This window comes from Lepisosteus oculatus, chromosome 7 (assembly GCF_040954835.1).
Source record: "Lepisosteus oculatus isolate fLepOcu1 chromosome 7, fLepOcu1.hap2, whole genome shotgun sequence".
Taxonomy (NCBI): domain Eukaryota; kingdom Metazoa; phylum Chordata; class Actinopteri; order Semionotiformes; family Lepisosteidae; genus Lepisosteus; species Lepisosteus oculatus.
This window is the reverse complement of record NC_090702.1, coordinates 46,170,942-46,181,576: the sequence shown is the minus strand read 5'-3', so window position 1 is coordinate 46,181,576 and position 10,635 is coordinate 46,170,942. Positions and strand designations below refer to the sequence as shown.

Below are 10,635 nucleotides of genomic sequence, written 5' to 3'. Positions count from 1 at the left end.
ACCTTGTGATTTAACCTTAAGTGATCGTGCATGATGTCTAAAGGATTCGAAGACGAAGGCTAACACCTTCCTTGCTCAAGGAAGTCTTGGCTGAATTCCAGTCCACGGTTCCAATCCGGGTTTTATTACAGATAATTTAGAGGTGGATCCGGAGACTCTGTAACTCTCCCCGCAGGGGGGAAAGTTTTTCAAAAGAACTGCCAGTAGTTTAAGAAGTGAGTTAGCTTTAAATGGAGATCAACGCTATATATTGGAAGAGATGCACATGACTATCGAATCGATATTAAACTGTATTTCATAATAAACTTTTATAGGAACCAAGCATGTACTTCTGAGATAATGCATTGCTGACCATAACATAATGTTATGTTTCAACTACTGTATATACACAGTAACAAAACAGAACGCTAGAACAGGGCAACTCCTCCAGATGTTCTCTGATGCACACAGCTTCTTCTTGAACATTTCAAGTTTTTAAAATCGCAACAAGCTTTAGTTTCGTACTCTAGCATTGTATCGTTCGGTTATTTCTTCTCATCAATATCATCACTGAGCAACGTTCAACTTATGATTCAGGATTTTTAGCACGACTATTTGGAGAAACGTGCAGCTACGGTACATTGTTCACGAAACAGCTTGTGCTGATTTGTCTTCCCCGAAAACACTAATTCTCCTCACCCATGAATTCCTGGACAAAGCTGTGAATGCTGAAGAACTGCGGAGATGTCTTCCCGAATTGTAATTCTGTTTCTCCAGGTGTGTGCGGTCGCATTTTGGAACTTTTTTCTGATAACTCGAGCTCACACAGATAGCCCTCTCCAATACTACGAGGACGAAAACGGTGAGTTTAACTACTTTTTGGATATCTATGAACTTTACTACGCCGTGATTGCAAACAGCTTGATATCCCTAACAAAAAAAAATGCCCCTCTAAAACTGATGGATTTTATTAGCAGAAAGCTTCCGTATTGTAATTGAAAAGGATTAAAGAAACGAATGAAAACTATATCAAACGATTTTGATAGCTCAAAGCTGTAGGCAGCTGCATGTATTATATTGAATTACTGACGGTAGGTGTCTAAAATATTCAATTGTTTCTGTTACTCTGTAGCCGTGCATTTGAAGGAGTTCCAATTATTTGACACATTTATTATTTCATAAAAATATTAGTGATATATTACTGGAGATGAGCACGATTTTAATTTGCCATTACTTGTAGGCCTTTTTTGTTTTGTACTTTGAATTACAAAGTACAGTGACAATATGGTCAGAGATAAGGTTACAAAATTTCTACTGATTGAATTTAGACAGCTGTGAAACATAATTTGCATCTTCAAAATTATTACTCATACTCCTTTTATGTATTTTTCTTAATTAAATTATAAGTAATTGAATGATATTTCAATTTAAAATTTTTTTTTTCAATTTCCTTTAAGGTTTCCTTTCTAGGACTAGGTATTTGCATTTATGTAAAACAATATCTTATCTTTCAAGACATTTGCTTTTAATTTAATACTTAGACCTGGTAAGTATTTCTTCCAAAGCAGTAAGCTTGGCTTAACTTGCCAACAGATACATTGAATGTTTCTGCTAATGATTTCTCAGACAAGAGATGTTTTCATTTCTCTACTTTTTTATATTAAAAGCAAAACTTAAATAGCCAAAGTTACAAATTATTTTTCAACACAGTGAAGAAATAAGTGCAGTCATGCTAGAAACTTCTTCTTGATCATTTTCAGTTTTTTAGTGCCAACACACGAAGCACAGTATCAAACAGTTAGAGCTCTTTTCTTGTAATAGAACAGTTCTCTTAAAGCACAGCTGCTTGATTTCGTACTGAATACCCCATGTGGGAGGCAGTGAAGAAAAATTGCACCTGCCAGTTGCAATTTGCCCATGCTGAGCAGTGTGTTTTGACATCGTGCCTAAATAAATAAAAAAGCTACATGTATATAGAACTTACTTTAAGCTCAATTGCCAAGTTTGAACTTGTGTGAGACATTGTCATGATTTGCACTATTGTCTTAGTATGTCCTTAGTTATTGAGCAAGGAGTATTTAAGCAGCTGGTTTTCATCTTTTGAGGTAAATGATCCAGGAGATTAAGCTGGCTTAACCAGACTTGAAACAAGAGATGTAATAATTGATTCAATACTAGATCAAAATTAAAGCCAAACATTCTTACCCCCCCCCACAAGTTATTCAGATTTTTTGCCATTTTTATGTTCAATTGAATTTGCTGTAGTATCTTTGGAATAAATGGTTTCACTTAGCACTCTCACCTTTTTGTTTTTCTGTTTATCCAGTGTACTGACATTTATTTCATTCACATTGTATAAAAATCTTGTTTTTTAAATGGAAAGAGTAGGTCCTACTATAGTGTTGGCCAGATCCCCTCCCCCCACCTCCAAAAAAAGACCAGGAATTGTAAACCAATACACAGATACATACACTATATGTATTCACTTTTTCACTCTCTGAAAGCTGGCGGACAATGAAAGATGAAAGTGAATCCAGACATGTTGCAGAGAAATGAGTGCTACCATTCTTTCTCTTCTTGGTCTCTGGGACTCAGATCATCATCTGCTTTTTTGCAAATCAGCCCAAGAGGGTTGTCAAGACTCTATTTTCTCTGTATCCTTAATATGTAATGCAGGCCTGTTGCCCTTGGTCTGAAATTTCCTGTTCTGTTTATGCTGTTCTTTTGTAATATCACTTAGGATGCCAGGTCTCTGAGGTCCCCCTAATGGACTAAGCTTGTGTGTCAGAGGAGGAAAGCTATCCTGCCCATTGTCTTTTTGTGAAAACAGAAAATGGATGCTTCTTTGGTATATTATTATGTTTTTCACAGATATCTGCCTGACTTGTTTTCACATGCAAAAATATACTGTATGTTGCAGTGTAGTGCAGTTAGTTTGTATATTACAGAATACACTACAGATAATGATGGTATTGCAGAAATCACAGTTTACTTCTTTGTGGCTTTTAAGTCTTGTCTTTTACTATAAAGCAATAACAAAGAATAAAAAGAACAGATTTTAATCCTTACACATTGCTCTACGATGTCGTCACCCCTCTTTAAATGCAGTGCACAGCTGCTTCAATAGGATAAAAGAGTGAAATATTTGGTACAGTAATTACAGCTTAGACACCGATTTAAATGAAGACTTTTACTTTGCGTTCTGATAGAAAAGAAACATCTGGTGGACACAAAAATAAGAAGCAATACAAGGAGGTTGCACAAATTAATCATAACAGTTTCTGAAATGCACTGTACTAGAAACTTAAATATCATTTTCTCACATGCCATACCCACTGATTTTGCTGATGGAAGCTGCAGGAATCTGTGGTAATCACTGTAGGTTCTTTTATACTGTACACTGGGTATATATGTTGAGAAATAAGTTGCAACAGATGATCAAGGGAAACAGCCATTTATCTAGAACATAATAACACATGTATATACCTTTTGTCAACTGTCAGTTCACATAAAGAAGAAGTTGTTGCATAGATTGAGTAATTAATATCCTTCATTAAAGAATTAGATGGAACTCCTTCTTTTATCTGTTTATATAATAAGACCACAAAGGATGGAAATGACAGGAGGCCACTCAGTTATTCTTACTCATGAGGTTCTTGTATCTTCTTGCTCCAGAGACCCTGACAGATTAGTTTATGAAGGATCTGTTACTCATTTTCTACCATATGGCTTGGTAGTTTATACTTACATTAAACATTTATGTCAGTATATTCATACTCACATTATATAATCTTCTTATTTGTGCTAGTTAGTAAATAACTTTTTTGTTTCCAGCGATGTCTAGGATGTCCATTGCAATGTGTTTAATACTCTTAAAAGTCATTTTATTAATTATTCTTCTTGCAATATTATCAGAGTAGATTTTGTGCAGGACCATTTTGTTAAACTCCAATGATCTAATTCTTCGGGTAATTTCCCATATTTAAAGACAGCCTAATTTGACAATCTTAGTTTGCAGGCTGAAACAAGTGACAAATATTCTTTCTGGTAATTGTTTCATAAGATTTTGTTTTGGTTTACCTTTCTGAAGAGTTGCATGTTTCTGGAGGAATAACTTACCTTGTTCAAGGACTCCCCAACACCTGTTTTAGCCTCAGTCACTGGAATCTCTTACCCAGACAGGCATTTGTACCTAATCTCTAGCTATGCTTCTGAGATTAGAAATTGCATCTGCATCATTTCCCTGAATGAATTGATATTCTCTTGAGGGTCTAGACCAGAAATGTCAAGGGTTGTCATGTTTGATCCATATTTTGGTTTTATGTATTTCTGTTTCAAGAATAAGCCATAAGAATCTAAGAATCATAAGAATAAGGATGAATGACCAACATCTGACCAGTAGACTTTTCTGAAGGAACAGCTCTTGGTGGGGATGAGAGTGGGTCCCTCTTCCTGGTTTTCACTGGACGGGGGGGGCGTAAGTCTCATAAAGAGTCAGATTTTGGCTTTAAGCTTTATGAAGAAAGAACTGATTATTTTTTTGCTTTCAACTAGATTTGACGCACATTTGTCTCAAGTGTGCATTAAAGTTTTTGTTTCAAAATATGTGTAAACTTCCAACATTTTTTGGGGATTTAAAACTTTCTCTTTGCATAAATTAATAATTACCACTGTGCTTTCTCTTCTTGAGCTGGGCTATAATTATGTTCCATGTGGCCTGCTTCACTGCATGTCCTGAGAAAGAGTCCATTTGAATATCCAATGTGTTTCTGTTTAATGGCTTTGAAAAATTTAATTCAGACCACATTACGGGACTTTCGTCAGCAACTGTGATTTTAAACTCTACCATTAATTTACAACTCCGACATTTTCCCGGTACAGATATCTTTGATGCAGACAAATATATGGTTGAGTATGTTGTTTAGATTTTAAATCATTTGAATCTTGCTAAGTGCTGTTTCATCTTCTTTTGTCTTGTATTTTTCACTCTTTTGTAAGGTTCTTTAAAGCTGATTTTTAAAAACAGTGCATTTTGGCAAAACGGGCTTGTTAGCATTTCAGTTGTTCTTTATCCTGTTTTAGATCAGACGTGTGATGTGAAAGGCTCCGTCACACAGCCCTCATGTTATGTCTTTCTGATGCCACTTACTCTGATCTTTAAAGAGGATCCCTTTAGAACTACTGATAAGACTTGCCAGCTAAAGCAGAACAGAAATCTTGGATATATTCAGGTACTGTATATCTGATTGCATTTTATAGGCTATGTTTGGTGTAAATGAAGAGTAAAGCATGTAGAACTGTCAACACTACTGCAGGTTAAAAAAAGGACTTAATAACTGATATTCTAGGTGCAGCATATGTGCTGCTGTGTAAATGTGAGGCCTGGCTGTGACATAATTTTCAGGGTGCATTATTGGACATATTGGTCACAGTGGTGATTTATTAAATGGAGTTTATAACAAACGTTTGGCAGGGATGACAATACCCAAGAGCCAAGGTCAATCAGACTCAGCTGTCAGTAATTCTAAATCAATCCTGACATAATTTCCTCATTTAAAACATTGGAAATACAACACAGGATGTGATCCCCTTTCTCGCATACATCCTTTTGCTTCTCTTCTCCACCCCAACTCCATCTCTGCAGCTGCCCCTTGGTCACTCCTCTCTTCGCTTGGGGTTTCTAGGCTCCTCGTCCTTTGGTCACGGGCTTAGCCAGTGGTTAAACCAGATTTAGGCTACAACACTCCATTTGCCTTTCAGGATGCTTAATTTTTAGGTGTTGGTATCCCTAGTGAATTTTATAATATGTTTTGCTCACATGTTTATCGAATGCAACTTGATTTGCACCCAAGCACAGAAGCTGGATATTTTACACCGTTATATAGCTGGAGTGATTTTGGTGCTGTACCTTGCTTAAAGGTACAACAGCTGTATTTCACATGAGATCTCAACCCACATCCTTCTCAGTACAAGTCCAGAAACTGAACCACTGTTCCCTATTGCTGCCACTAAGGAATTGCCCAAGGACTGTTTTTTTAAAAAAAAAAAACATTGGAGAAGCTATATGAGGAGGCCATTTTGCTCATTACGTTTTGGGTAACATGAATTTTAGGATCTCTTCAAGCCTATTTTAATGGACCCCAGAGAACGGGCTTTAGCAGCAGAGTCGGGCTGCTTGTTTCAGGCACCTGTGAACCTTTGTGTTATTTTCTTGCCTTCAATTCTACTTGTAATTCCCACACGTGCTTTTAATTTATCTGCTGATCAGTGTTGGCTTCATTTTGTCAGTCTTTTTCAGTTTTTATTTATTTGTGTCTCAGGTCTTTTTGTAATCTTTTTTGTTTAAAACTGAAGATATTCTTTTCCTTGGACTTGTCTGTTCCTACTTTCCTCAGACATCTCTTTCCAGGTCAACAATCTTGTATTTGTAATGTGGTGAACTGAATTGTATACAAAAGTCTTAATGAGGTCTAAACTTTGCCTGGTATTGCCTTAACACAATTTTTATGTGAATTCAGCATTTTATGCTGCATACTGTGGCATTTTGTGGTTATTTAGCATTTCCCTAAATTGGAACAAGTAATAGGTTTATTCCATGCTGAAAAAAAGAAGAAAGAGAACACAACGTTTCGGCCGTGGAGCCTTCTTCAGGTGTGTGAAGAAGACACACCTGAAGAAGGCACACCTGAAGAAGGCTCACCTGAAGGCTCAGGCTCACCTTGACACACCTGAAGAAGGCTCCACGGCCGAAACGTTGTGTTCTCTTTCTTCTTTTTTTCAGCATGGAATAAACCTTTTACTTATTCCTTTGCAGCCTACGCATGCTGACGCAGCTACCCACCTGAACTATTTCCCTAAATTGTCTGGGTGATGAGTCTACTTAAACTCGTAAATTCCTGTCATGTTGCTTATTCAGCTTTGTAGCCTTCCATTTGCTATTTATAATGTACATTATTGCTTCCCAGATGTATTTCTTTTACTTGTCTACATGATACTTCATTTGATGGCGGTCATCTACACTTGAATGGTTCCTTTGTTTTCCTTTGCTGCTTAAACAATGCAGTTATGCCAACAGCAAAATGCTTAATATAAATTAAGAGGTACAGAAGGCCTCTTACAAATCCTTGTGCTATTCTGCTCATTCTGTTACTCCTGTTAGGGATTTATCTCCTTGTCTAAAATGTCTAAATGTACAGTTTTATCATGCTAAACAGCCTAACTCTACAGCTTTTGAATGTGTTGGTTTTTGTTCAGTGTCTTGAATGTCTTCCTACAGTGGTGTTGTGTAAACAGTAGTTCTGTTTACTACAGTCTGTATATACGTTTACGAAAACCTGTAAACATGAAAACCCTGTTTCTCAGCCGGATTCTAAAAGCTGATGTCCCATCTGTTGTGGGATTGCACACAGCCTTTGAACAGCAGGATAATCTGCAAACATTGTTGCCTTACTGACCTTCCTTGTGTGAAGATTAAAGGAGAAGACAGGATTGGAACACATCCAACATTCCCGCTGTAAAGAGCACTGTAAACATTTAATAGATATAAACTAGGTGGAGTTAATTTAATAAGGTAAAATTATTTCTTGAACATATTCCTGGTTAATACTACAAAAAGAACAGTTTTCAAAGTTTTTTACTATACTGATTGACCATGTAAATGAATAAAGTAGTTCTTAAATTCTAAAATATTTAATTGTAGTTCTAATATTATGAAAAGAACTACATTCTGGATCTAGTTATTGGTTATAACTAATAGAACAGGTATACTAGCACATTTTTGGGTAACCTTTTATATATATTGCTTTGTAATTTAAAATCCTTTCATAACTTAATAATTGAAGTAAAATCAAACATTTGTCGAAATGGGATCATGCAGTATTCTTCAAAGGAGATGCACAGTAATAATACCAAAAAAGACAATATTCTCTGTTGAACAGAAAACCTTGGTTTGAGTAAGTGCAATACATTTTCCAAATTCAGTTGTTGTGTTTTTAAGATCTCCTTCTAAACCTAAGAGTAAAAGGCACTTTATGTTAAGAGAGAAAGATTGTGAATTGTGTAAAAGTAAACATTACCATAGTAAATTACTATCTAATAAGACAAACCTCATGGTTACCCAATGAGAAAGAAAACTACTATCAAAATGTTATGTTATGGTGAGGTTATTCTGACATTTTATTTAAGCTTTTCAGTAATACAGTTCGTGACTTTGTGTGACTTAATCAATTGTGAATAAACATATTATGAAATGCAAGGTTATAAGGATTTGTGTTATTGGTTGGATAGTGGGCTATATACAATAGCTGTTTTCAATACAGAAATATTATTACATCAAATAAAATGCTATCTCCTCATATTTTTAGACATGTAAAAATGCATTTATACTGTATGTGTGAGTGTTAGTGAGTGTCTCATACCACTAAGTATCAAAGAGTAGCATATAATTCTGTTTTTGTTTGCCCTGTTTAAATTCTCTTTTGTCAAACTTTTGGTGAATTTGTTAGCTTCCTTAAACAATTTCCTAAGTAACAATATGTTGTTCTCAGAGTGTTTAATGTGAGGTTCTGTATGTGAAAAGGATTGGTAAGGATTCTTTGTCAGGCAGCAGTATTGTTCTCTTGACACAGCTGAGATCTGTTTGATCTCTTCCATGGTGTTTATGTGCAGATGTTACTAAACCAGAAATTGTGGAACTCTAAACATCCCTGTAATGTGTTACTATGGGTCAATGAAATGCGTGCATTCTAGATTCCAAACAAAGTGATAAATTCCCAACAAAGAGAAACAACAAATTCAGCATTTATAATCCACCTTTTCAAATCATTTAGAGATTTTGAGTTACTATAAAAAGAAAATAGAAATGATTACTCTAGGTAATCGATTAGATCATTTGCTAATCTTGAAAATACATTTAAAATAAATTTGTTTTAAACAGTAATATTTAGTTAAATATATTTTATAATAACTTAGGATACATGTAATTAAATTATATTTTAGAAACCACAGTTTAGAAAACTAATATAAAGATCAAATGTTCTGTGTTGCACACAACAGGAGGTTAGTTATGTGTTCTTAGCCAAGTGTCATAACCACTGCTAGTTTTTTCTACCTCATTAATCACACCAGACAGTCACTTTTAACTTGCAGGATTGAGTAACCTCTTAGGCTTAGAACACATTTTCTTAATTTGTTATTCAAGTGCTCCTCCTAAAATTTCCAAGAGACAGTGTCTGTAAAGGTTCCAAATAAAAAGTAATATTGTAATTGTGGTTAAATGTCTTTATTGTATCATTGTTCATGTTTCAGTACTGACTCAGTTAGTTTAAAACTAGCTTTTCATCTCAAACATGGATATCTATAACTCAGAAGGAGTCCTCTAAGTTGTATTATTTTTACCATGTATATTTGAATTTGTGTACTGCCAGATGTAGAAGAAAAATGTGTTTTAAAATAAAACACCATTATTGTTTTTCTTTCATTTCAGTAATTGATCTGCTTGAGGCCCTGAACATTACCCGGTCAATTAAAGGAGTGACTAAAGCCAAAGGTCTGGATCCAAGCATTCCTGCCTGGAAGTTCCGTCAGAGGGTACCCCACTTAACTCTTCCAAGGGACTTTTCCTTCTATTTTCTCAGCACCATGCAGGGATCCATTGGCTTCCACTTTGTGGCCCAGCAGACCAAGAACTCAGACGGGACACTCATCTCGTTTGTCTCCCCCACTGCCATGAAAAAGGATGGCCATCCCTTGCTCCAGCTGGTCTCCAGCACTAGGTCCAACCAGCTAAGGCTTGACTACCGTGCTGTCCACAGCATGGATCCCGCGCATATCCTCTTCCCTGGGGGCACCCCTTTCTCCAACAGCAAGTGGGCCCGTGTAGCTCTGAACTTGGAGGCCCACAAGATCTCCCTCTTCGTTGACTGTGAAGAGCCTGTTGTATTTGAAAAGAGCCACGGTGAAGATGTTCTTAGTCTCAGTCTCCCTATTGATCTTGAGATTACATTTGCAAGCATGCCAGGAGACAAGAACAGCAAGTTTGCGGTGAGTTTGTTGATAATATTTTTATCTCTAAATGGTTTTGTATGCTGTTTTTTTAATTTAAACAATGCAAGTACTATATTTGTGACTCATGAAAGAATGAGTCTGAAAATGTCTATGTAGTCAGTACCTAAATTATTGACTACATAACTGAGAAATAATCTTGTCCTAGAGTTAGTCTTTTGCATTAAACTCTATCCTGATTAAACCTAATATTTGTACATGTGCCACTTCTTCAAATAGAGATCTTCTTGTTTAACAAAAGGGAAATGAAGGCCATTTGACTTTGGTTATAATCATATTAGTAGGTAACAAGACTCCTATTTTCTGTTTCCTATTTCTGAGTTGTTTTCTGATTCATTTAAACAAATCCTTGTCCTTTGAGCCTCCTCCTGTGTCTAGTGCTATTACATTTGTTATTCTAATCTCCTTACAAAGACAGTAACTGGAACATCATCAAGGAGGTGGTGCAGAAAACACTAGAAAACCTCTAAAGGAATTCAAGATGGACCTGCTCAATTTTGGAATGAAAACACACTACAATGCGCGTTGCATAGATGTGCAGGAAGACAATTTTAAGCAGATCAAGAAAATAGCTTTTGTTTTGAATCTAAAGAA

General features: G+C 35.9%; 1 protein-coding gene across 1 annotated transcript in view; it reads left to right on the top strand.

Moving 5' to 3' along the window:
* Positions 1-215: 215 nt before the first annotated feature.
* kcp (kielin cysteine rich BMP regulator) overlaps positions 216-10,635 on the top strand; it is a 100,093-nt gene continuing 89,673 nt past the window's right edge. Inside the window, exons 1-2 of the mRNA XM_015352251.2 lie at positions 216-841; positions 9,464-10,020. Of these exons, the coding sequence (XP_015207737.2) occupies positions 724-841; positions 9,464-10,020 (675 nt within the window). The 5' untranslated portion in view covers positions 216-723. The remainder of the gene's footprint in view (positions 842-9,463; positions 10,021-10,635) is intronic.